At 40.4% G+C, this 26,950-nt stretch overlaps 1 protein-coding gene across 2 annotated transcripts in view; it reads left to right on the forward strand.

Annotated features, from left to right (window-relative positions):
* Positions 1 to 26,950, forward strand: part of pum1 (pumilio RNA-binding family member 1) — a 66,963-nt gene that overhangs the window by 29,753 nt on the left and 10,260 nt on the right. For both annotated transcript variants that reach the window (XM_057827661.1, XM_057827660.1), the window contains exons 7-21: positions 2,272 to 2,444; positions 2,508 to 2,772; positions 4,445 to 4,538; positions 4,626 to 4,724; positions 4,793 to 4,935; positions 7,885 to 8,023; positions 8,089 to 8,223; positions 8,309 to 8,611; positions 12,938 to 13,180; positions 13,263 to 13,533; positions 13,761 to 13,890; positions 13,962 to 14,096; positions 17,267 to 17,404; positions 25,871 to 25,996; positions 26,118 to 26,239. In XM_057827661.1, coding sequence (XP_057683644.1) covers positions 2,272 to 2,444; positions 2,508 to 2,772; positions 4,445 to 4,538; positions 4,626 to 4,724; positions 4,793 to 4,935; positions 7,885 to 8,023; positions 8,089 to 8,223; positions 8,309 to 8,611; positions 12,938 to 13,180; positions 13,263 to 13,533; positions 13,761 to 13,890; positions 13,962 to 14,096; positions 17,267 to 17,404; positions 25,871 to 25,996; positions 26,118 to 26,239 — 2,516 coding nt within the window. The remainder of the gene's footprint in view (positions 1 to 2,271; positions 2,445 to 2,507; positions 2,773 to 4,444; positions 4,539 to 4,625; positions 4,725 to 4,792; positions 4,936 to 7,884; positions 8,024 to 8,088; positions 8,224 to 8,308; positions 8,612 to 12,937; positions 13,181 to 13,262; positions 13,534 to 13,760; positions 13,891 to 13,961; positions 14,097 to 17,266; positions 17,405 to 25,870; positions 25,997 to 26,117; positions 26,240 to 26,950) is intronic.

Raw genomic sequence — 26,950 nt, forward strand, 5'->3', positions numbered from 1 at the left:
ACAGATTGAGGAAGAATGGACCAGTTTACAAATCCGCTTCCACCGGTTGTCTGATATAGTGGTCCCACTCTGATCCTCCCACTTCTGCTTTAAAGAACGAATATGTAGAGGGCTCTGAAAATCTTTTATAAATGAATGAGATAGTACGTCTATGGGCAGGGTCTAAGTTAAGCACTGACTCGATCAAGGAGGTTGGCTGATTGGGAATATCTTGATATGAAGCTTGAACAAAGTGCTTACTTTGTAAATTATTATTAAAACTAGTGCTGTCAAATTTATCGTGTTAACGGACGGTAGTTAATTTTTAAAATTAATCACGTTAAAATATTTGACGGAATGGCCCGCTCATGCATTGCCTCAAACAGATTACAATGACGACATTTTTGGACATTAAGAGCTAAAAGGCAGTGAAAAGCGAGTGGACAGAGGTGTTCATTGGACCACGCTGTTTATTGGCAGCTCATTGACAGTGTCATTTAGTGAAAGCACAACAAAAATAATATTTCTATCATTCAAAAAAAATAATTTTCACAAAAAGAAAAACGCTTCAATCTGTATTAATGAGGCCCTTTTCTCACACACTTAAACAACAATGTAAAGAACTGGCATTCCCAATCAAAATGGCTATGCAAAATACGAATAAAACTTACTCAGACTTTGGTCATACTCTATTCAAACATTTCATTTAGCTCAACAAATACACTGGATGGCAATATTGAGTCACAATATACAAACTATCAGAGGTCTCGTACGTTGTGAAGCCAGCACTCAAATGAACGTGAATCACAATAGACCCAGTCGGGAAAAAAAAGGAGCTACGGGAAAGGGTCAGGGGAAAGAAAACAAACTCATTGGTAATTTAAAACTCTCCATTGACACCTTGTGGTGTATTTCAATCACTACCTTACTTGGTTAAAGACACTGTGGAAGAACGGCAGGGAGCCCATGTGACGTCACCGCTCAGCAACGTCAACAATTGCGAGCTACTAGTTTATTTTTTTATTTAAATTTTTACAAATTTCATTCAAACGAAAACATTAAGAGGGGTTTTAATATAAAATTACTATAACTTGTACTAACATTTATCTTTTAAGAACTACAAGTCTTTCTATCCGTGGAGCGAGGATCCCTTTAGCAGAAAAAATGTTAATAATGTTAATGGCATCTTGTGGATTTATTGTTATAATAAACAAATACAGTACTTATGTACAGTATGTTGAACGTATATACCAGTCTTGTCTTATCTTTCCATTCCAACAATAATTTGCAGAAAAATATGGCATATTTTAGAGATGGTTTGAATTGCGATTAATCACGATTAATTAATTTTTAATCTGTGATTAACCCGATTAAAAATTGTAATCGTTTGACAGCCCTAAATTTAAAACTTGAAAAATTTGTTCTCTGCCAATTAGAGCCCATCAAAAGTGTTTATTTGATCCAAAATAACTGTCATCTTCTGCTGCAAAGTGCACGTTAGCACATTTGAAGCCAAGAGATTCATTGCCAATCAGATTATTCATAATGGGTGTCATTTTAAAGCTGTTCTTAGTGTAGAATCTGAACTATGTCAGATTAACGCCAGAAATCTTTATTTACTTGTTGAACATGCCGTGCTTTTATTTTGAAATATTCACCGGAAGTACTACGTTTGCTAAGCCGCTAACCGTAAGCTTTACACTCCTTTAAAAAAAAAGTGCACTTCTTTTTTCGTCATGCATGTAGTGTAGGTAATAGATTTGTTTCTTTTTTCGCATCGTTTGCAAATGCTGTAAACCAGTGAGTTTTCATGTGAATGAAGTGTGACCTTTTAACCGCAATTTTGCATTTTGGAGATGACTGCCAATGTTTTATAGAAGGCCAAAGTGGTTAGTACATTGTCTTTTTTCCATTAGCCTCAATGTAGCAATGCTAACATTTTACAATGTTTAATTTAGATGTATTTCCTTATTTTGTATGTCTGAACTTTAATCTTACGGCGTGTTGATGACCAATAAACATCTTGGAAAGGAACTGGAGTCTCATATGCAACCACAACCATGCACCAGGCAATAAATCACAGCCGGGAAAATTACCGCCCTCCTTTTTATTTACCGTGTGATAAATTGACTTATTGCATATCGCAACAGGCTTACCTGAAAATGCTTCAAAATCAAAAGTAAATTTAGTAGTCTCACTACTTTTACCCTGGAAGCATTTTGTATGAAGACCAATGTAGCTTTTAAACAGACGTCCCCTGAAGTGACCACTGTCCCTGTTGTTACGATACAGGGCCAGCGTGACGGCGAGGTGGTGGATGACAAGCGAGAGAAGCCAAAGGAAAGGTTTGAGGCGGAAAAATTAAAAGAGCTGGCGGAAGTGGAGGCCGATGTCATCAATGATGTCATCAACCCCAACGGTCTGCCGGTGCAGAACGGCCTCGACGTTGACGTCAAAGATTTCGGGTATGTCTCTCGCCCTCCTGTATTTTTGGTAGGAACCATCAAATAACTTCGTTGTTCCCGCAGCCGTCCCACGGGTAACATGCAGCCTCCAGGATCGGAGGGGGACCTGCTGGGTGGTCCAGGGGGCGTCGGCGTGGATGGGTTGACTCCCTTGGGCGGCGGCGGGGGGCCCAAACCACCTGAAGACTTTTCCGGCGTCGAACAAGGTGGTGTCGCCATGGACCCAATGGAGTCTGTGATGGAGCCGCTGCAGTTCGACTACAACTCACAGATGCCCATGGATTCGGCTCCTACCGTCGGACTATTTGATTACACCAACCAACAGCAAGTAGGTTTCAAGCATGTCTATCCTTTTACTAGTCCTATAGTGCTAATAAAAATATGTTCATATGTAGTTTTGGGACAAAACATCATTTGGCAGTAAATCGCAATACAAAATGTGACGATATGCATCGAGCTAGAAAAAATTGGATTGTGATATATAGGCTAGATGATTATATTAATGCAGTAAAGATTAATCGATTAACTCAAAAACTCGATTAGAAAAAATATTCAAATTAAATTTAGCTGCTTCGAGTATTCGTTTCATTAAATTGGTGCTGTAATGGTTTGTTTTGAAAGTGTTGGCATTTAGTTTTATTGATTTGGGTGGCAACAGTGAATATGACATAACTCATTTCACATGGCTGAATCCAGTTGCTCCCTGTTAAGACCAACATAAGCTAAGTTTTTGTTTGAGCTAATGTTTTTTAATGCATTTGTAATTTAGTTTTGAGGTACAGTATATTTAGCCATTTTTTTGTGCAAATATGTGTTTGAACCATTTGTTAAGAGCATTGTTTAAAAAAAAAAGTTAGCATTTTATAGCATTTACGCTAGCAGACTTTGGTATGTAAGTTAGCTAGTTGTTCTTTTTTTGTACTTAGATCCTCATTTATTTATTTATCCTGTATGAGGCTCAGCTCAGGTATTTTTTTTTAATGTTCCTTATCCGATTACTCGTTTATTTGAAATAACTACTTCATCGATTATTGGACTTCTAAAATAATTAAAGATATAGAGTAGTTGACCAGAAATATTATAGTCAAATTGCTGTACATACCCCAACAACATTACTGCAAGTAGCCATCGGCAATTTCACAGCACCCATGAGGATAGATCCATTCCTGCTTACAATGTATAAGCAGAAAAATAGTTTCCACCCCATTCATAAGGAGTAACAAACAAAAGCAAGTCATTAAATCAAAGATCATTCAAACTAGCGTTTTCAAAACTAAAATTGTCACATAAAAACAAGCGAAATAGCAAAATTACGGGCACAACGACAACAAAGGGAACAGGAACTATTGAAATAATTGGTGAAAAACATGAACTTTGAATGTTACTTACATCAGTAGTGCAGCAGTGGATGCTTAGAGACATGAGGCATGTTGGACAACAACAGTGTTGGCAGCAGGTGGCAGCAAAGGTTCGTTGTCTTACTAGATGAACAAAATGCAAAGCGTGCTAAAAGCTTTCCCAAAGTGTTTGGCTTCAAATGTTTTTTCACAGCCTGAAATCCACAGAATGTTAGATGTCAGGCGATCGCCATTATGTCTTGTGGCCGCTTTATACTGTTGTATGTACTTCATTTGCATGAGCAACTTAAACAAAAATAAATGCGTTTTAATTTTTCTTTTTAAAACATTTTTTGATATCATATCGTAACTCTGGAGTATATTGAGGTGCGTTGTATCCTAAGTTTATCGTCCCAACCCTAGTAGGATGCGTGATTCATTAGGTATTTGAAATAAAATACATTTGTCTACTTTTGTAATCTTACTACTTATTGTTAGCATGTACAGTTATACTACCTATGACGCATACCTGTTCGCCATGCCTGTGCAAGTTGATGCATATTATTGTCTTTTTTTTTTTTCCTCTCTCAATTTAAAAAAGTAATTATTTAATTTAAGCTTGTATTGCTCACCCTATTAATTCACAGTTGTCTTTTGCGGCAGCTCTTCCAGAGAAACAACGCTCTCGCCGTGCAGCAGCTCACAGCCGCTCAGCAACAACAATACGCTCTGGCGGCGGCACAGCAGCCACACATTGGTAGAAAAATGACACTCTACTTGATAAATGAATGAAATAACATTTGACATGATGTGGGTTCCTGATTTACTTGTGTTATATCTACAGGTTTGGCCCCAGCCTTTGTGCCCAATCCTTATATTATCAGCGCCGCCCCGCCAGGTACGGACCCCTACGCAGCGGGGCTAGCTGCAGCGGCAACTCTTGGTAAGTTTTATCGTTCATTACAAGCTTATGAAACATCGTTAACTCACAAATTATATGTGTGCATATAGGTCCGGCGGTGATGCCTCCTCAGTACTACGGCGTCACACCCTGGGGCGTCTACCCCGCCAACCTATTTCAGCAACAAGCAGCTGCCGCCAACAACTCAGCCAATCAACAGGCCGCAGGCCAGGGCCAGCAGAACCAACAGCAGGTTTGTCATACATACAATTGTTCTTTGTATTTTGGAAAATGTATTGCAGGGGTTTCAAACTTGTGGTCCACGGGACAGTATTTTGCGGCCCCTTACGTGATTTAATGATAACATAATGATTAGTCACTACAGAACAAGCTACCATACTTTGCTCAGGCTAATGTCAGTTTTCAGCGATGTTTGTCAATCTGTTCGCCAAAGTGAATTTGTTAGCCAGTCAAATTGTAGAGAGACATAAAAATTGCCTGAATCCTCTTTTTTTAAGGCAAATATATATATATTTTTTTATTCATTCGTTTCAGGCAGTTGCATTCATTATCACTCGCATACAGTTCATTAGTTTTGAACTGGTTTAAATTAGGGCTACAGCTATTGATTATTTAATCAATTAATCTATCAATTAGTTGGTTCGAATTATCGAGTAATCGGATTAGGAACTTGTAACGGTTGCAGAATAAATTTTAAGAGATGTAAAACAAAGGCTTGCTAAGATTGCACTTTCAAAAGAGCATGAAATGCAAATACAAAATACAATTGTTTTTTCAAACTGTGCAGAATTACACTTTCATTTCACAATAGCAGTGCATTTAAAAAATAAAAATACCCTAGCTTGGCCTCAAACGGTTTAAATTTTTATTAATGAGGATCGAAGTACAACAAAAGAAAAATGGGCTAACTTGCATAGCAAAGGTCCGCCAGCATAAATGCTATAAATCAATCAAATCATTAAATAAAATAAAAATAAATAAAATAAATTCAACCCACCAGGACATGTGCAGGTCACGACAATATGTAAACAAGTGAGAGTTAAAGTGGATGCTCGCCATGCTAACTTGAATGCTACGCTAATGCTACGAGTTACATTTAGAGTGTAAGGATCACTCAGTGAACACCTTAAAAGACTAAAGCAGTATTCCTTCACGCAAAATGAAAAAAATCTTACAATGTTTACAAAACTTTACAAAAGCTTCCTGTAGCAGCCTGCCTTCAAGCTGCTGCAGGGTCCTGTGGTCCTACCGTCAGATTCCTGATCAAAATCCTTTTTTATCATCTTATTTTTTTCGTTCGGTTGTTTATTAAAAAAAAGTTCATATATGGGCAGGCCGATATGTCGGTCGACCTCTAGCAAGAAGACACTGATATAAGATTTAAGACTCTCCCTGAGCATATTGTAACCAGATCAAATGTTTGTATTGCAATTTAAGTCAATTTAAATTGATTTAGAATTTTTAAATTAGAAAACTCAAATAGGGAAACACAATAGTAAATAGTCTTTTTTTATTCTTGCTTTAAGGCGCATCAGGGATCAGGACAATACAGGTAGTCTTCGGGTGACGACGTACCTAACTAACGTGATTTCGACTTTACGACACCGGCGTCTCGTCCGCCATTTTGTCTCCAGTGTTTTTGTCGTGTAAACAGTACCTTATTAATATGAATGTATATTTGATTATAATGTTGACTTTTGTTTTGAGATGCCTGCCTGGTTTTGTTTCGGCGCAGGAAGCGTAGAGCAGGTAGTACGTCCGCACGCGAGTAAGAGCGCATGTACACATGAAGAAGAACGTTTGTGCACACGAAGAAGAGCGCACACGCTCACACGAGAAGAGTGCATTTGCTCTAGAGGAGTTCCAAAAAATCGATTATTACATGCATTGCGATTCGACACGTGACGATTCGATTAAATTCATAAAGGTTCAAAAACGATGTTTTTCCCCTTATAACTTTATGGCAGCCGCTCGGAGCGGAACGAAATTCAAGACACGTCTGCTGCCCGGGCACCGTAATGGGCACACGCACGTTCTGATGGATGCTGCCGGTTACTGAAAAAGAGTTTTACTCCTTTTTAAAAGACTGGAATATAAATTTGTGTATGAGACAGGCAGGGACAGAAGCGTGACCCGACTCACGCTTTTGTGCGCAAATTATTTTTTAGGGCAAAAGGGGAAGAGAGATAGTTGCTCCTTGTTTTTCTGATGTCCAGCAGTAGTTTTGAGGCATTTCAATTGAAAAATGTCCTGCGTGTGTAGCTAAGACCCGTGTGCATCTATAAGAGGTGAGTACACGAACCCTCTTGTACTGTTTAGCCTTTATTGTTGTTGTTTTTGAGATGTTAATAGGTAGCGTCGCGCGCTAAGCTAATTAGCTAATTCGCTAATGTGTATTTCATATGCAGAACGTGTAAAACCACAATTAAGTACAGCAGTAACACTACAAACCTGTGAAATAGTACAGAAATCTGTGAAAACATATATTGGTTAGAAGAAGTCTTATTTCTAAAGAGACTTTGTTTCCCAAAAATGTGGAATTCATTCCGCCTGTGTAAATTTTATAGTGTTGTTGAGAGAAATAGGTACTCCCTTTAAAATGGTTGTTTTTGCAAATTCTTGTAAAAAATAAATAAATAAAAAAGCAGCTTAAAGGCAGCTTTTTGTTGTATGGACATGTTTCCATCGTTTCTGTTGAATCATTAGGATATTATAAATAAATAATGGAAATATATTTGTTTGGCTACTGTATTAATTAGTAATGTACGATGCATCGATAATCGCAATAACCGCGATCATCGCCATCATCGTAGCACCATGAATCGTAATCGAATGGAATTGTGGGGTGCCTAAGATGGCACACCCCTAAGTTGCTCCTATGAAGCAGCCGAGTGAGAGAGAGGGGAAAGGTTACACAGTTTAGCTCGCTGTCTAGCTAGGCTTTAGCTCCAGCGTCTTGGCGAGGACGGTACAAAAATGTATAATACTTGTTTTTGGATAGTTATTTTGGGATTTAGGGGCACTTAAAGGGTTAATTCCGACTTGTGTGGAATATCAGGTTATGTCACCAGCATAGGAACGGAACTCGTTCGTTACCCAAGGACTACCTGTACTGTACTGTTTATTTTTTTCCCCTGCTACTTGTTCAGTATTTTGTTAACAATCTGTTTTTCCCCCAAAGGTGATGCGTGCAGGGGGGAACCAGCGCCCCTTGACGCCCAGTCAGGGGCAGCAAGGGCAGCAGAACGAGCAGCTGGTTGCCACGGCAGCTGTCAACTCAGCCCTGGCTTTTGGGCAGGGCCTCGCAGCAGGAGTGCCCGGTCAGTCTGTTTAACTGATGTTACTTTTCTTTAGTTTGCTCATATTTTTCTACTTGGCCTCCCAGGTTACCCGGTCCTGGCCCCTGCAGCTTACTATGACCAAACGGGTGCCCTGGTTGTTAACACTGGAGCTCGTAGTGGTCCCGTTCGCCTCATGGCCCCCGCGTCTGTCATCATATCGCCTTCTGCAGCACAAGCAGGTAAAGAACGGATACACAATAAGAAAAAAAGGGGGGGGGGAGCATCCCCATAAAATATAATTGCATGTCTGTTCTCTCCTAATAGTCGCTGCCGCTGCAGCTTCGGCAGGTGGTGCTAATGGGGGCCTGGGTGGCGGCGCTAATGGACCCTTCCGAGCTATGACGTCCCAGCAGCCCCAGCAGCAGGGAGGACCCGGCGGCGGCCCGCTGGGAGGCAGCTCTTTCTACGGCTCGTCCTCGCTCAGCTCGTCATCGCAGAGCTCTTCGCTCTTCTCGCAGGGTTCTGGCCAGCCCGGCCCAGGCTCGGCTTCCCTGGGATTCAGCCAGCAAGCCTCTTCGTCCCTTGGTGCTTCGCTCGGGGCCACGTTGGGAGGCTTTGGTACTGCGGGTAGGAAAGATTTTCATTTTTTTCATTGTTTATATATACATATTTGGGCCAGCCTCAACTGTCAGGTGTACATTTAGACAAAATATATATATTTTTTTTACTTGTCCTCACATCAAGTTGTACAATCTTGTGTTTTATGTGTGTATGTTTAAGGCGGAAAACACACAGGTGACTTGAAGTTTCGCTCTGAGACCCCCAATTTGGCCAAATTTCAAAATTGTCCTATATGCATGTGTGATACATCATTGAAAAGCTTCAAATCTCAATTTTTCGGGGGATGAAAAATTTTGAACAGAAGGACATTTAAAAAATAAATAAATAAATAAAAATTTTAACAGTGAAATCCCTATCTGGAGGCGAGAGCATGAAAGAGCAGAATTAAAGACGCCATGATTTTAAGGAGATATTATCGCGTACTTGTTTCGATCCAAAACTCCATGTATCATTGAGTGTCAAGACACAACAACAAGGGGTCGCAATGCAGAAATCGCAGACATCAAGGAGTGGTCGAGATGTTCTTTTTCATATATTTACCCTTTTAAACATTTTTTTTATTTTTCAATTTTTCTTTGTTTGGATCGATTATTATCTAAAATACACAATTAAGCGATGGTTATGAGGTAGATATCCGTGACTTTTTTACAGACACCATTTTTTTCATTGTGACGTAATTTGTCTAAAAGTTTAAAATATTCGAGTGAATAATTTTTAGTTTTTTTTTTTTCCGAAATATTAGACATCAATTATTAATGATTTTAAGCTAAAAATGACAGACATTTTGAATAATAAATATCATTACTTCTCTTTATGGCTGGGTTGAAACAAAAGCTGTTGTGCGACGTCTGTAAACGGGGGTTTCCAGGGTAAAACGGACAAATTAAAAATAGTTCCGGGGCTTAATGCACCATGAATCTGTTATGGCAGGATATAGACATACTGTTCTATCAAACACAACAGTTCTTTTGGCTTAAAATACAGCAGTTTATTTTAAAGAGGAGTGCAATAGAAGAAACTGCTTTTTCAGTCTTGTCTGTGTTTCCCGCCATATGTATACCATAATCTTTTATCAATGTGTGTTAAGTTTTAAGAGCAATAGTTGTTTTTTTTTTTTTTTTGGTGGGGGGGCATTTACGCTCAATTAGAAAAACACCTTTTGTGCTCCAATTTCACCCACCATTTCAAATGATAATTTCGTTGTCTGGAAAATTGTCAACAAATTGTCTTTGTTGTTTCTATCTGTGGCTGTGTTCACACCGGAGGGTTTGTTGCTCAATTAGGATTTTTTTCCTGATAAGTCTGATTCATTTTTGTGTGTCTAGTCATTCATATTACAAAGACATTAGTGACTCAGTGTGAAGGGAAAGCTTGACTTCACATTCACATGTTACGTGTCGCAGTGTTTACGGAAGTGTGGCAAGGTCTTGGTTGTCGCGCTTTTGTGGCAACTTTTAGAGGATTTTATGCCACTGGACTCATAGTAGCTACACATAATGAATCAAGGGAAAAGTATTTTCTGCGCCTTCATTTGTGATTGTTTTATCGAACTGTAGTGACGTATGCCATTTATGGATGACATTTGGGTCGCACTCATGCGGATATGCGTTCGGACTCCAGAGTTGTCTGATATAAATACAATTCTTATCCACATATGAATGAGCCCGGGTGGAATATGAAGAAATCGAGAGTTCAGTTATTGTGTTCATACTGCATGAACAAAAATCAAATACAAGTCACATATAATTATGGGCGAGGAAATAAGACTTGACCTGCAGTGTGATCATAGCCAATGTCAGCAGTGTTTGGTGACAGAACAGCAAGGGCATAAGTTTGGTCTAAACATCAGAAGGGACGCTATAAGAGCATGACCTTCATGTACACTTTTTGCAGGTGATGAGACATTAATAAGACCAAACAGATAGGGTGAACACGGGTCAGGGCTACATTTCTCACGAATATGCGAATGTGTTTCCTACCTAAAAAGTTGTTATTTTCATGGAGAAAGTCATTTGTTAAAAATGGTTTCATATAAAGGAAATTTATAGTGGTTGATTTTTGTGGTGGGGGGTTTGGGGGGATACTCCTTACATACATAGAACTACATGTTAGCTTACATTGTCCTTCCACAAGGACAATACATTGATTTAATTGGTTGTCCCCTACATCTACTTTTCCCTTATTTTCATCTCTAAAGTGCATTAGTGTGTTGAGTAATTATGGGGAAAAAAATCTAAATCTGGTTTAATTTTAACTTTTTACCTCAATTATGATTAATATGTGATCGTCTGAAAATTGTCTGCATAGGCTGCAAATGTGTTTTTTAATAAATAATGTAAAAGAAAATACATTTTAGTTATTGAATAAATGCTCTTACAGGTATTCAATTTCAAAAGTGTAAAGTCACAACATGTTTTACACCTTTTTTCTAATATAGGCTGTTTACAACGCTAGGCTGTTTAAAAAATTTTTTATTTTTTTTTTGTACTGTCAACACTTTCCTTTGAAACACAGGGACTCTCTCGAACTAGCTTCTTGCTCACGTTTTGATGGTTCCATAGTTTCCAGGAGTTCAATACATTTTATACATTCCAATAAATTTTAATTAACTTGAACACAAAAGCACATACAGGAGGACATTTCTCTTTAAGCAGCTTCCCACTCGCCCTAGGAAGTTCACAGTTTCTAATGCTAACTCTGATCCAGGCCGGGCTTTCAGTAGCAAAATTGGTAGCGTGTCCCCACCTCCACAACATTGACGTCTTTTTACATCACTTACAGTGGCTGCTGCTGCTACTGGCGGGAAAAAAAACTTTGAATATCCCTCGTCGAAGGGGGCGGAGAAGGCGGCATGTTGATATGTATTTCTGTCGAGGTTGTGTGTGTGGTGGTGGGGGGGTCGGGGGTGCTCGCGGGATCTAGTCATCAGCCAATCAAACATGCTTTTGAGGGAAAAAATGGACTGACACATTCACCAAGTAAAAAGGGGGTAAATGTAAGAGAAAATAATGAAAATAATTACCTAACAATTGTAGGGTCAACTCTGTCCTTACAAAATATGGAAAAATAATCTAAATTACCTATATAACTGAACTTATTATATAATGCAAATAAGGTTGCTTCAAAGTTGGTGGGAACAATTTGAGCATCTTAAAAAGTTGCTAGTGTTATGTCCCTCCCGTCAATGTAAAATATTTGTTTAGGCCCAATAAATTAAGAAAACGAAATCTAAAAATGTCAAGTCTAACAACAGACTATTCCAAGTTTTCTGTCATTTAAAAAAAAAATCCCATTAAGACTTTCTAAAGTCCTTTAACAGGCAACAGGTCACATTGACCCATCAACATGTATGTCAATTGTATTGTAACTTGAATTATAGACGGGGTGCACATAAGTGGTCCGCATGCGCGCATGCGTACTGGACGTAGACAAACGCGCTGGCCCTCAACGTCTTCCATACGCTTTTGCGTACCGATGGCTGACCACTATATTTGCGGCGGACACGAGAAAATAACTTCTCAAAATGTCGAACAGGCAGGCCACACTGAGTAATTACTTCCGTGTTCCCCCACCCCCGTCAAAAGACAGACAGACGACAGAGACGTCACCGGAGCTACCGAAAAAAAAGGACTTTTGCTGAAAAGTGGCTACAGGATGTACCATGGCTAGAAGCAAATGATGCTCGCACGGATATGCGGTACAAAATGTGCCGTGAGAATCCCAATGTCGCCGATAAGAGCAGCGCATTTTATGTAGGGTCAAAGAATTTCAGCCATCCAAACTTTGAAAAGCACGAAAAAAACAGCGCATGTGGCAATTAAGCAAACTATCGATGTCAAACAGGACCCCACTCGCCCTATGGACAAGTGGCGGAATAGGACGGAATAAAGGTAATGAACAGCGACATGCACTGACAAACATGTTTTTGCTCGCATTTTACAAAGCTAAACATGCACGTTCAATGAGGTCTTATGAGGAGGACATCCCACTTTTAAAAAGGCTTGGAGTTAATGTGGGAGCCGCATAATGCCCTTTATTTTGAATTGGTGCTTTTTATTTCTTTACATTTCACTTCAAAGTAATGGCAATTTTGTTGTGCCAGTTGATGTTAATCAAGCATTAATTGTTAATATAATTAAAGTTAATTGGCTCTAAGTAAAGCTTGTCATAAATTTATCGCATCAGGCGGGTCGTCTCTCAAGCTCAATGAGGACCAAGTCACATCTCCAGGTCCTCCCCTGAGATCCTGGGCAAAAAAATTATGTGCACACCTGATTATAGAATATAATGGTTAACAAGGCTGTTTTGATTGGTATCTCTGCTTCCCTCTAGTGGCCAACTCGAGTGGCGGCAGCGGATCACGACGAGACTCTCTGACGGGCAACAGCGAGCTGTACAAGCGCACGCCCTCCAGCCTCACGCCCATCGGCCACGGTGGCTTCTACAATGGCACGCTGGGCTTCAGCCCCTCACCCGGCCCCGTGGGCATGCCGCTGCCCAACCAGGGCCCGTCCCACTCGCTCACCCCGCCACCCTCGCTCTCCAACCACAGCTCCTCGTCAAACCTCAACCTTGGTAAACAGGCATTGTTGAGGGGGGTTCTCAAAGCTTTTTAAAACTGGTGGAATTCATCCCTGTATCTGATGTCCCCTCACAGGGGGTCTGACCAATGGGAGTGGGCGCTTCATCTCTGCCGCACCGGGCGCCGAAGCCAAGTACCGCAGCGCCGCCAGCTCGGGCTCGTCGCTCTTTTCTCCCAGCAGCCAGCTGTTCCCATCGTCGCGGCTACGCTACGGCATGTCTGACGTGATGCCCTCGGGACGCAGCCGCCTGTTGGAAGACTTCCGCAACAACCGCTACCCTAACCTTCAGCTGCGTGACATCGCTGGGCACATCATGGAGTTCAGCCAGGACCAGCATGGCAGTAGGTTAGTATTTGGTGACATTAGATGTTAGCGTTTTGTTTGACAAACTTAAAAAAAAATCCCTGTTAATTTGTTGTTGGCGTACTGTCTGTGCATTCCAGATATTGCCTTGCCTATCATTATCACCTGACTTCTTATATTTAATTTAGTCTGGCATCCATCATGTTTTGGTCCCCTGAGTTTTAGGACATTAGCAGCATGCCAAGCTGAGTCATCGCTATCTTGCACAGGTTCATTCAGTTGAAGTTGGAGCGAGCCAGTCCGGCCGAGCGCCAGCTAGTATTCAGTGAAATCCTGCAGGCCGCCTACCAGCTCATGGTGGACGTTTTTGGCAACTATGTAATCCAGAAATTCTTTGAGGTATAACCCAGTATACTTTGAATCATACTTTTGGATCGCAACTTTGTTTTTAAGCTTTATTTTATGTGAAGTTTGGCAGTTTGGACCAGAAGCTGGCGCTGGCCGAGCGTATTCGCGGTCACGTCCTGTCGTTGGCCCTGCAGATGTACGGGTGCAGAGTCATCCAGAAAGCACTGGAGTTCATCCCGTCCGATCAGCAAGTCATTGTGAGTAGTCTGGTGTGTGTGTGTGTCTTGATCACATTGGGGCACTCAGGGTTTCCCCGAAGCTTTTTTTAAGCTGTGGTGGGCAACATCGGACTCGGAAAGTCCCAATATGTCGTACTTCGGCGAAATTAATGAGAATTTTTTTTTCACATATATTTTTTCCAAGAAGAACCATAACAAATATCTATTTGAAATATTTTATTCGCCAGGCTAATTTTATAACTCTCCGCTGCGGTACATGTATGTAAAATGGGTAGTTGATTACAGCTAATTACATCTCACAGTCCTTTTTTTTTCCTTTTCTTTATTTTGCCCCAATACGTAAGACATTACCACAACAATAATAGTCTGTCTGTTAACGGACCCTCGTCTGTTGACAACTTAAATCTTTTCTTAATACTTCAAAATACTCATCTGAAATTGCAACCAGTTAACAACAAACAAATGCTATGATAGTACGTGAAGATTTGGGTCAAACACACACCATTAAGAACTTAAATGTTATGTCAATATTAAGGTTGTTTTCACAGGTATAGACAAGAATTTCATTCTTTAACTTGAAATGCCTTTCTGTGCATTTTTCTCCCAATTTCCAACTCCACACCAATGTAGTCAGGGACATGTTTGCAACAGGAGAACTGATGTGATTTTCAAAATAAACCGTGTAAAGGAACAATTTTTATTTTACGTGCTATTTCAGATGAGAGAAAATATTGAAGAAGAAAAAAATTGCAAGCATTGCTGAGCGCTTGTTCCCCATGCTAATGGCAACACTTTTATAACATGACTCCGGCACCTCAGCTAGCATCACCCACAGATATCACTTTCTCAGGGTAGCACAACCCCGAAGATGACACCAGTGAAAACACACGGCGGGCTTCGTTAATGTATTTGCAACGCTTGACCCGCGTTACATTGTTCCCTCGCGGACATATTTCTCCAACAGCGTAATCCCCGACATTTATGAAATGGCACGCAAAGCCATCGAAGATGATTTCGCTAAAGCACATAGTTTCGCCCTGACGACTGATAGTTGGAAGTTGGACGTCCCGTGCTACAGAGTGCTACTACCTAACTGTGACGGTCCACTATAATTCATACCTGTCAAATTGTACGGTCTCGTCGTAATTTGTACAAGTGAGCACTCGTTTTTGAATGTGTACGCCGTACATTACGTTCAAAATCTGCACGTTTTTCGTGCATTACGGGGTTTTTTTCATCCGTTCGGATCTGGTCACCGTTTCTGCAACAAGACAATGCGTTGCTTGAATGACGCGAGAAAAGTCAGAGACTCGGAGAGGAAAGAGTTTGTTGAGACGCTGTAGCAAACGCGATGCTAGGCTAGGTGGCTCCAATATTACCTGACTTAGCCGACAACATACAATCTACGCCTAGATGTCTCATGCATATAGAACTACATGCGAAATGACAGACTCGGTAGCGTTAGTAAACAGCCGCCATTTTAGAGCAGTAAACTTCTCAGAAAGGCTCTGTTGTAGTAAACCTTACGAGCGAACCTAAGCAACTTTTTATCTAAAATACTCCTAAATCGGCAAAATCTTGACTTGAGTCTATCTTTAAAGGATGAAACAGTTTTAAAATTTTCACATGTCGAAAGTAGACAGAAGGGAACTAATGCAAAAACGGGAACAATTTTATCAACTTTAACGGGTGATTCACAACATTAAATGACCTCCAAACATAGCAAAGGTTACTATATTTTTTTAATGGAAAAAAAACATGAAAGCAATCACCAGTTACTTTGCCAAGTAACTTTTTTACTACTTTGTGTGTATTTCAGTAGTCAGTCACTACACTAGCCAAAGAGCTAAGAGGCATTTTAACAGTCGAAAATGTTTACATTTTAAGTGTTTATTTCATTTTTTTAAAAGCAAAATAAAGGCAGTTAAAAAAAAAAAAAAAAAAAAAAAGCAAAACGCAAACTGAAACCGAATCGAAACCGTAATCCCAAAACCGGGGTTCAAACCGAACCGTGGGCTAACTGAACCGTTGCACCCCTAGTCATATGCAGCCATATCCACAACAGGACTTAAGAAGTTTTGTACATATGACTTTTCTCCACAGAGGTATGCATATACTGCGCATCAATAGGTTACTTGTGAGCCAAACTATCACAAGTCACATGCAGTGAATTATTCTGATCAACAGGTGGCAGCAACGCAATGCAAAAGTTCAACTGGTTTCCTACACTGGCGCATATAGCAGCACAGACGTATTGTTAAATTATACAAATTATAAATTGGAAAGTATCTTTATATTAAAAACAAAAATCGAATTATTTCAGTTTCGTATCATGGTACTAGGGGTGTAACGGTACACAAAAATCTCGGTTTGGTACGTACCTCGGGTTTGAGGTCACGGTTCGGTTCATTTTTGGTACAGTAAGAAAACAAAATGCAAAATATAAATGTGCTAGTTGTTTATTACACACCTTTGTGCTTTCAACAGTAGGAACATTAGCCTATACCAGTACTTCTCAAATAGTGGGGCGCGCGCCCCCAGGAGTCAAACCGATTCCAGAAAGGGCCGAGTGGGTTCAGGTTTGCTTTCCAACCAATGAAGAGGACACCTTTTCACCAATCAGATCTTTTACATGTGTAATCAGTTAAACTTTGTCAGGTGCTGCTTGTTTCAGTAGGAAGTTCATTGGTTAATCTCTCGTCACGGTATCAGTTGGAACAAAATCCAGCACCCACTTGGCCCTTTCTGGAATCGGCTTGACACCTGTGGTCTACAGTTTCCAGCTTTTAAACATGTCTAATTAACCTGCCACATCACAAGACAATCTCTCAAAAGCAAACACTGTAATACATACAGTACATTTTGGTATTTTCTGCTACTTGCGACACGAATCCTTGTTGCCAAGTTAGCAAGTGTGTTTAAATATCACAAGCTTCCTTATAAAAAAAAAAAAAAAAAAAAAGAAAAGAAAAAAAGTAACTCATTGCATTTTAGAGCCAAGACCTGCTTGGACGTGTTTGTGCTGTATCTAACGTTTCCCGAATAGAGCTTACGAGATGTTTTCTCCGAGGCAACTGTTCAAAGCACGCTGCTATTTGTTGGTCACACTTAAGCCTCTGTTAAAAAATGCTTGGAGGCACTATTTGATTTCTCACAAACGATTACTTGTCTTTTTTCCTCCCCGGCAGAGCGAGATGGTGCGCGAGCTGGACGGTCACGTGCTCAAGTGTGTGAAGGACCAGAACGGCAACCACGTGGTGCAGAAATGTATCGAGTGCGTGCAGCCGCATGCTCTGCACTTCATCATAGACGCCTTCAAGGGGCAGGTATGAGCCATATATACCGAGAACCAAGAGCGTTTTCTTGTGTCGCCAAGGGATGCTTAGTCCAGTATTCATTTGCTAGATATGTCATTTTTATAAAGGCTAAAAAGTTGCTTTTTCACATATGTATGCGTCTCTGTCGCGGGTTTGTGTGTAAGTCTTGCCAGGTGTCTCAGGTTTGTGTGTGTGTGTGTTGTGTGCATGTCAAGTGTTGGTAGTGTGAGGAATTCAGTGTCGCCCTTCCCCATGGCGTTTATGCAAGGTGGGGTGTGATTTTAATGAAGCGTCAACATTTAACCCTTACTTTGTAACTGCGTGGGTGGGTGACGTGGCCCAGGAAAATGAGTCTGTGACGCAAACTATTTGTAGATATAGATATACCGTAATTTTTGGACTATAAGCTGCTACTTTGTTCGCTCATTTTGAATCCTGCGGCCTATAGACCCCAATCACCAACATCACACAATCACGTGATCGCTGTATTGTGCCGCCATATTGTCCTTCATTGTGTGTCCGTATTGTCATTGATCGTAGTTTCTAAAGGTGGATTCACTTGCAAATTATGGAAGCCCCGGTGCTTTCAGACGCTGTAAACTCATTGGATGAGTTGCATAAAAGCCGTTATTTGGAAAAGCTTTGGTCGATCCAGTCGCCAGATCCATATTTGATGTCCAAACCGATGTTTCCTCCCGTCCGGCCTTGCGTCAGAGCTTGTCCTGAGACCACAAAATTTCCAATCATACTCCAGTTTATGGCACAATGAGGAGTTGGGTACTCAAAATCGGCACCAGCCCGAATATAAACCGACATTTGGTCAGCTGAGCGTCACCGTTGTCACGATTGTAAAATGAAACTTGATCGACAACGGGCCGGTGTGTGCCGAAAAATAGCTGCCCCGCGTGAAATGTCCCCCCTGACGGGAGCGCTTATTTATAACGCTTTATTGTAATGCGTCCATGAAAATATTTGATGTTTTCATGGACGCATTACAGGAATGGATTTACGACTGTAAGATCAGTTTTAAATAATTAAATTACACAAAATATTAGTTCTGTATTTTAGTAACAAATCGTGGACTGGGCTACATAACAATCTTTGAACAGAAATGTATTAGTCTACAGTTTTCACGACCATATCCCAATGGCAATCACACAGATGTGACATTTATTAGTTCAAGCAGAGTAAAATAATACATATTCACGGTACAAGAAAGTCGTTTCCATGTGGGCGCTCCAGTCAGGGGGGACATTTCACGCAGGGCAGCTATTTTTCGGCACAACACCTGTTGTTGCGCTCACCTTCTTGCTGCGCGACCGTGGCGACGAGCTTCGTAGTCTCCGTCTGATGATGTCTGCGATCGTGTTGGCATCATATTGATGTTTTTGCCGCTGTCTAACGGCTGTCGACACAAACGCATCATGGACCGAGATAAAACAAACCGTGCTGCTTTTGAGATTTGCCCTTTTAACAATGGGCACACAGCCATTACTAAAATGACCGTTTATCTTTTCTGTTACTGCAACCAACCGCTACACATGCCTTCACCATTTTGATTAATCAGTGTTAACGATTGTCAGGAAGGTTTTTGGGTTCGTTTACTAGGCGGTGATTCCTTAGACAAGCAGAAAAACACGCAGTACTAGGAGGAATGTACGTAGGGGTAATATGTAAACACGATGAGCTGACGGACAATATGGCGGCACCAGTCAGGAGGGCGGAGTTGTAACGTCACATGATTGGGGTCTATTGTCCAGTGCGAGTTATTTGGATTGATATGTAACACATTGTCTGACAGCGTTATCATAAGACTGCCAATAAGACCGTCATAATTGTCACAGGACACTATCACGGGCATTAATAAATAGGGGTGTGCCATTTGAAGCACCCCACGATTCGATTCGATTACGATTCAGGGTGCTACGATTCGATTATTGAACGATTATCGTCACAGTAATAACGATTTTCGAGGCATCTTTCCTCCTACCTTTCAGGATTTCTTTTTTTCGTACTTTGTGGCTACTTCATACTTTTAAGCAAGGTACACTTGCCAGTATTCTTTAATTAAAGCAGCCCAAAAAAATTGTCCCTTGCTTTTTAGTTCCAATCATCTAATGACCCTGCTGGAACAATGGAAACATGCCAATACAACATAAAGCTGACCTTAAGCTGCTCTTTTGCGCATGAAGGTGCAAAAACATTAGCTGTTTCAAAGGCAGTACTTATTTCTTCCCACAATGCAATAAAATTTACACTGGTGGAATTAATTCCACGTTGTCCATATCAGGCAAAGCCATTGGAGACTGGCATAAAGTGCCTTTAGAAATAAGACTTCTTTTAACCAATATACTTTGTTTTCACCAATTTCTGTACTATTTTGCATGTTTGTAGTGTTACTGCTGTACTTAATCCCGATTTTACACGTTCTGCATATGAACTTTTGTACACCACCAAACAACACACAAATGGACATGGAAAAATTACACGTCAGCGAATTCGGTAATTAGCATAGCGCCCGGCCCTAACAAGTAACATCTCAAAAATAACAACGATAAAGGTTAATCAGTACATGAGGGTTCGTGTACTCACCTCAACCACCAACACACTACGGACATTTTCCAATTAACACTTGAACTTACTGCTGGACAAGTGAAAGGCAAGGAGCCTTCCCCTCTCTCTCTGAAAAATAAGTTGCGCACAGAAGAGGATCCAAAGCGCGACCACCCTTAGTTTGCCTGTCGCAATACACAAATTTATTTTCGAGTCTTTTGTACAGGAGTAAATCTCTCAATCAGTAACTTCCGCTGCTCGCATCCTCACCTATTGCGTCCCTTAAGGTGTCCGGGCAGCAGACGTGTCTTAAATTTCGTTCTGCTAGCAGCGGCTGTCATTAAGTTATAGACCCTACTCACCAACGACACAGAATGACGTGTCGCTGTATCCGGCCGCCATATTGTCCGTCTTTGTTTATCCGTATTCTCAATGGTTTCAATTTGTCGTGCAATTTATAGTGCAATTCATGGAAGCCCCGGTGCTTTCGGACGCTGTAAACTCATTGGGTGCGTTGCATAAAAGGCGTTATGTGGAAAAGCTTCAGTCTATCCATTCGCCAGATCCATATTTGATAGCCTGGTACACCAGACTCACCGCTGTTCCAGCTATTGAGTCTGGCCACCATTCAAGCGGATACAATTTCCAGGGCGGAGCAAGCCACAGCAAACAGACAGCGGAGTGGACCAATCAGCAACGGGCAGCGCAGACGTCACATTATTAAAGCGACGAGAGCAGGACGAGGGACTTGCGCGCGGAAGTAAACGTACGAGGAGAGCGGAGTTTATTCAACATGGCTAGCGCGGGACAGACTGTTGTCAATGACTCGTGTCAATGTGTTTTTGGTCATTTAAAACTGATTTTACCGTGGATTGGAACATATTCTCGGCTCTCCTGTTCAGCTTTGTTGTGGAGATGACTTCCGACGCGCAAGACTGACGTTGCTCGTTAAGAGCACGTCACGCAAATAAACGAATCTGATTTGTCGATTGATTTGTTACCTGCTCGAAAAGGCTGTTAATGGGATGGTTCCCAGACTATTTCTCTCAGTGTTTGAAAAATACAGGGAGAAAAGTCTGGCAGAGCCAGGCAAATATTTGATGCCTAAATCGATATTTTTCGACCCGCTGTCTTCGCCCTCTCTGCCTGACATCTGCTACCCTGATATCTACAACTATCTTGTCCACACAAAATCAGCCTATTCTCACGAAAGTTTGAAAAACTTTAAGAGCAGCACTCTAAGCAACATTACCCCGTTTGACCCTTTACTTCCAATTTTCTAAAATGGCAACAATCAATAAAAAAAAAAAAGTTGACTGCGATGGCCGACGCTTCAAGGATAGGTGGATATTGGACTATTTCTTCAATAAAACACGCAACAACTGTGTATGCCTCATTTGCAAAGAGACAGTCGCTGTTTTCAAAGAGTTCGATGTGACGCGATAATGATATTACCGAACAAGACACGCTGACATGTACGACATTACAGGGAAGATACGCAGCGAGAAATTATAGCAACTTGAAGCTAGTTTAATTTCACAGCAGCAGTATTTCGCAAGAGCCCGAGTGTCGAAAGAGAACGCCACAAAGACGAGACTGTTGAAATTATGAATTAAAAAAAAAAAATAAAGCAAATGTGACACACAGAAGGGCTTGCTAAAATTTGTTTAAATATATTGTTCCAAGGTAGCCCCCCGCATTTTTACCACACCAAATCTGGCCCCCTTTGCAAAAGGTTTGGACACACCTGTTTAACTGATGATCCGTAGACAAGGCCAGCTTCTTTCACTTGGTAACAGCTAAATATTATTCAAAATGTAATGATGGTGGAAGAAATAAGCATCTTGAATTTGAAACTGTATGTTGTTGGCGATTAGCCTCGCAATGATCTTAATTGTGGTTGTCAGCCCAAAACCCTCTAAATATATATTAAATGCATTTTACCAGATATAAAATGACTACTACATAATCTGTGGTAATCGTTTGGAGCCCAGTTTTCTCGTCGAATTGCAGCAGTCCATCTCGCTCTCCTCTCCGGGTCGCTCGGAATACAGTAGAACTTCAAGTCTCTCCGTCTATCTTCTCTGTTATTGCAACCAACCGCCACACACGCCTTCACCATTTTGATTATTAATTTTAACGAGCAGAAAAACACGCCATAATAGTAGGAATTTACGTAGCGTTAATGCGTCAACACGACGAGTAGACGGACAATATGGCGCGGCGGCGTGGTTGTGACGTCATGTGAGTAGGGTCTATTGGGGCAAATCATCCTTTTTGAACATTTATTAAATGTATTAATTGTAATCGGAATTGTCACGTGTCGAATCTCAATGAATCTATTAATCGATGTATTGGCACACTGCTATTATTAAATGCTTATGACAGATGTCATGAAGTATCATCCGGTAAATTATGTCACTAACTCCATTTATGTCCAGTTCAGATCTTATACATCTATTCAAAAGTGAGATAATTTAACGGATGACACTAAGTGACATCTGTCATAAGTAGAGGCGTGCGAAATTTCCGATTCTTAGATTATTCGCGATTCGGCCGTGGAAGATTCGAGAACGTTTCATAAACTTTCAAATTCCGATTATTGAATTATACCAGGTAAAGCGGAAGTAAAACACAGTCAACGCGGTCTTTGGGACGCAATGAGGAATGGACCGAGAGTAAATATCATGTTCAACTCATGCCCCTAGATAAAAAAAAAAAAACAATCATACCTGACTGCGGCCGAGAGCCGCTACAAACAACGCCCGGTTGCTAGTTGCTACAAACAAACGGCTACAGTAGATATCATATATATGTAGAACTAGATGCAAAATGACAGACGACGGCGGTGTTAGAACATGTATTATTGAACAGAGATGCGAAATGATGGACTTGCCGGCGTTAGTAAACAGCCTCCATCGTAAAGCAGTAGACTTCTCTAGAAGGCTCTGATGTAGCGAATCTAATTAACTTTTTATCTAAAATACTCCTAAATCGGCAAAATCTTGTCTTCAATCTATCTTTAAATGATGAAACAATTTTAAAACTTTGACATGTCAAAAGTAGACAGAAGGGAAATTATGGAATAACGGAAGCAATTTTAACAACTGTAATGGTTGATTCACAACAATAAATTAATTGAAATTAGTTTAAAGCTGCTGATACAGAATGGAAACTGTAGTATTTTATTTACTGTTATTTTTTTATATTTGTTTACTGTTATACGTTAACTTGATACTGAACTAGTAGTTTGGTTTAGCCTGAGAGGATTTTTGAACAATTTTGGAACTAATGTACAAAACATTTAAAAAAAAAAAAAAAAAAAGGGGGGGGGTGCATCAGTAATCGTTATATAATCGAATCGGAGCCTCTGAATCGTAATCGAATCGTTAGGTGCCCAAAGATTCCCAGCTCTAGTCATAAGCATTCATAAAGGCTCATGGCAGTGTCATACCATAATGATGGTCTTAAGACTATTTGATGGCATCACTGTCAAATAAATTGTTACCAAATACCAGAGCTTGCAATTAATAAAACAAGTGAAAGAGTAACTGAAGAAATATTTAGCACAGAACATGAATTTTGATTTGTTATTTGCATCTGTAGCGCTGCAATGCATGCTAGGAGGCATGTTGGATGACTACAGTGTTGGCGGCAGGTGGCAGCATAGGTTGCCTGTCTCCCACAAGGGAGCAGTGATGGTCAAAAGACGCTTCTTGAAGCATTGAAGCTTTGCAGCCAATTGGTTCAAAACTTCATGGTGGTTCATTTGGTTTTATGAGAGTCATATGATGCCGCTGTCAAATAAAGTGTTACCGGTTAATATCTTTCTATGTAAATATCCCATAATACAGCTTATAGTTCAGTTCATCTTATCTATGAACAAATGCCATTTTCGTGTCAAATTTGGTGGGTGGCAGCGGCTTATAGTCCGAAAATTACGGTACTCAAAAAATAGGATAATCTAAATTTTAATATATCAACCATTCCTCCTTCCAGTCATTGCTTTATCATAACAGATGCGGAAACCGGTTCAGTCCTTTCATTTTCAGCAAGTTCCAAATTTCAGGCCTACGGCTGATTCAGACTGCTTGTCTTTCTCAAAAGAGCCATTGAATATTCCTCATAAATAAATGTTTTCACCTTCAGAATCCATACAAGTCTATTCTATTTCATCCCTGCTGAATTCTGCAGGGATTTGTTGTTGCAGTACATGCTTAACTTACGTTATATTCCTAGGTTGTTTTCTGACCACTCGCACAAGATCCACAATGCACAGTGTGAGAAAATATACCAATGACATAGAGGTATATGGAGATAGTGATATGGTATTGCTAGAATTAAAGGGCAAATAATGAGTTCAATTCTTGAGCATTTTACTCAGTTAAATTGTATTGAATGCATCATTCGCTGTGTCAAAACTCATACTACAAAAAGAATTGGAATTGACCGCGTAGTTTTTGAGTTACTGCCTTAGCAACACCTTAGCAACGGGTGACTGCCTCGCTGACGGCCGCTATCTGATGACGTAATTTACAGAAAACCACATCAGTAGGGTTGAGCATCGTTTGAATTTTAACGATTCCAATTCCACGTTTCGATTCCGGTTCCAAACAACTCTGTTCCGATTCTTTTAATAGGAAGTGGGGGTGCATAGTTTGTATCAATTTCTTAACTTCTTGATTATTTTTTAAATTATATGAACTTTCAATTAACTATGAATTTCTCACAGGGCTATTTTTAACTTGTGTATAAATATCAGTCTTTGAACTTGAATATGATGACGTTTCTTTCCACAGGAGTGCACTTTCACAAAGATGTTTGTTTTTTAAAAGTGTTTACACATACAGTATTCTTTTGCCTATGTTTTAGAACGTCCTACACGGCAGGCATTTTTACATGTTATTGAGCTCCCACTATTGGGCTAACCTGTTGCAGAATATCAAACAAACAAACAACTTGTAAAACCCAGCCCAGATTAGCAGCAGGTACAGTATAAAATCAGAAATTTTTTGTTGAGAAAAATGATCATATCTGCCTTCTTGGGCAGTAAGCGTGAGTGTTCTGGACATATAGTGTCTCCTGCAGTGGAGAACACACGTTCACTGGGTGTAGATGAAGCTTAAACGCATTACAACTGGTGGCTGGTGCTCACAGCAGAGTAGATAAATAAATGTCATGTATCACTAGTGAAGCATGTGTAAACAAAAAAAATACCGATCCACGTTGATACAACGGAGAATTAGGCCCAAATGAATCACTTTTAAAAAAGGACTACGTGATTAGTCGTACTATTGTTACGAGAAAGTCGCAAATATTATGTAGGGGTAAGGGTGAGCCGCTACGCACTTTACATGAATGTACCTTAGCTGGGAGTTAAGACAAAGCATTAGTATAAATTCTGATATTGATTATGATTTGAAGATCTTTAAATACTGTTGACTTCAACGGAGGAGGCAACGCGCTACGTAAAGTACGTAGCTGATTATATAGCTACATTAGCGCAACGTATTAATACTATTTCATCCATCCATCTTTCTACCGCTTAATCCCGGGTCAGGTCGCGGGGGTTCCGATTCTTTTACTTACCTGGTTCTGACTGGTTAGAGGTCTGGCGTAGCGCGTCAAATACGCGGCACTTCGCTACGCACTAGTCGGCTGTTGTATTCCATGAAGCCAGAGGTGTTTAATCATAAGCCGGAGTATCCGGAGAAAACCCATGCAGGCACGGGGAGAACATGCAAACTCCACACAAGGAGGCAGAACAAACATTCTCAGAACCGTGAGGCGGACGTGCTATGTACTCTGCTACAGTGCCGCCCTCCACAATATTTTAGCCCCCCACCCAAAATAACACTAACCACCAAAATAATAAGTATAGCTGGGCAATGCAACTGTGTAAACGGTGTTCTTGTGTGTTAGGTATTCGCCTTGTCCACTCACCCGTACGGCTGCCGAGTCATCCAGCGCATCCTGGAGCATTGCCTGCCCGAACAGACGCTGCCCATCCTGGAAGAGCTTCACCAGCACACGGAGCAGCTCGTGCAGGTCTGCCAGCTCCTTGGCTACGTCGCATACTTGCTGTTCTGTCAGCTAGATGAAAAGCAACACTTTGAGAATCAGTTCTGTCGTTTTGCATGTGTATTTACTTAGATTTGTTTGTGTGCAGGACCAGTACGGCAATTACGTCATCCAGCACGTGTTGGAGCACGGCCGAGCCGAAGATAAGAGCAAGATAGTGGCGGAGATCAGAGGGAACGTGCTGGGACTCAGTCAGCACAAGTTTGCGAGGTAATACAAGTTGACAAATAGCATAAGCATACAAAAGTAAAAGCAGGAAGTTAGCACGCACCACTTCTCGTAGAATTTTGCATCTAACTTAAATTGTGGTGTAAAACAAAACAACAAAAAAGTACCATACCCAGCGAAAAAATCTAATCTATTACTGGAATTAAAAATAGATTAAATTTTAAGTAATTCAAGGTTGAAATCAATCCACAAAAAAGTAAAATATTTTAATAATTCAGTGAGATTATCTACAAAAGAGGTGCAATTGATAAAATTTGTAGATATTTTTTCTTACAACATAGAAAAACAAATGTATATTTTAGGGCTGTCAAACGATTAAAATTTTCAATCCAGTTAATCACAACTTAAAAAGTAATTAATCGCAATTCAAACCATCTCTAAAATATGCCATATTTTTCTGTAAATTATTGTCGGAATGGAAAGATAAGACACAAGACATAAGTACATAAGTACTGTATTTGTTTATTATAACAATAAATCCACAAGATGGCATTAACATTATTAACATTCTTTCTGTTAAAGGGATCCACAGATAGAAAGACTTGTAGTTCTTAAAAGATAAATTTGAGTACAAGTTATAGTAATTTTATATTAAAACCCCTCTTAATGTTTTCGTTTTAATAAAATTTGTAAAATCTTCAGTCAAAAAATAAACTAATAACTCGCCATTGTTGACGTCGCCGAGCGGGACGT

Source organism: Corythoichthys intestinalis, chromosome 22, assembly GCF_030265065.1.
Source record: "Corythoichthys intestinalis isolate RoL2023-P3 chromosome 22, ASM3026506v1, whole genome shotgun sequence".
In the NCBI taxonomy this organism is placed as follows: Eukaryota; Metazoa; Chordata; class Actinopteri; order Syngnathiformes; family Syngnathidae; genus Corythoichthys; species Corythoichthys intestinalis.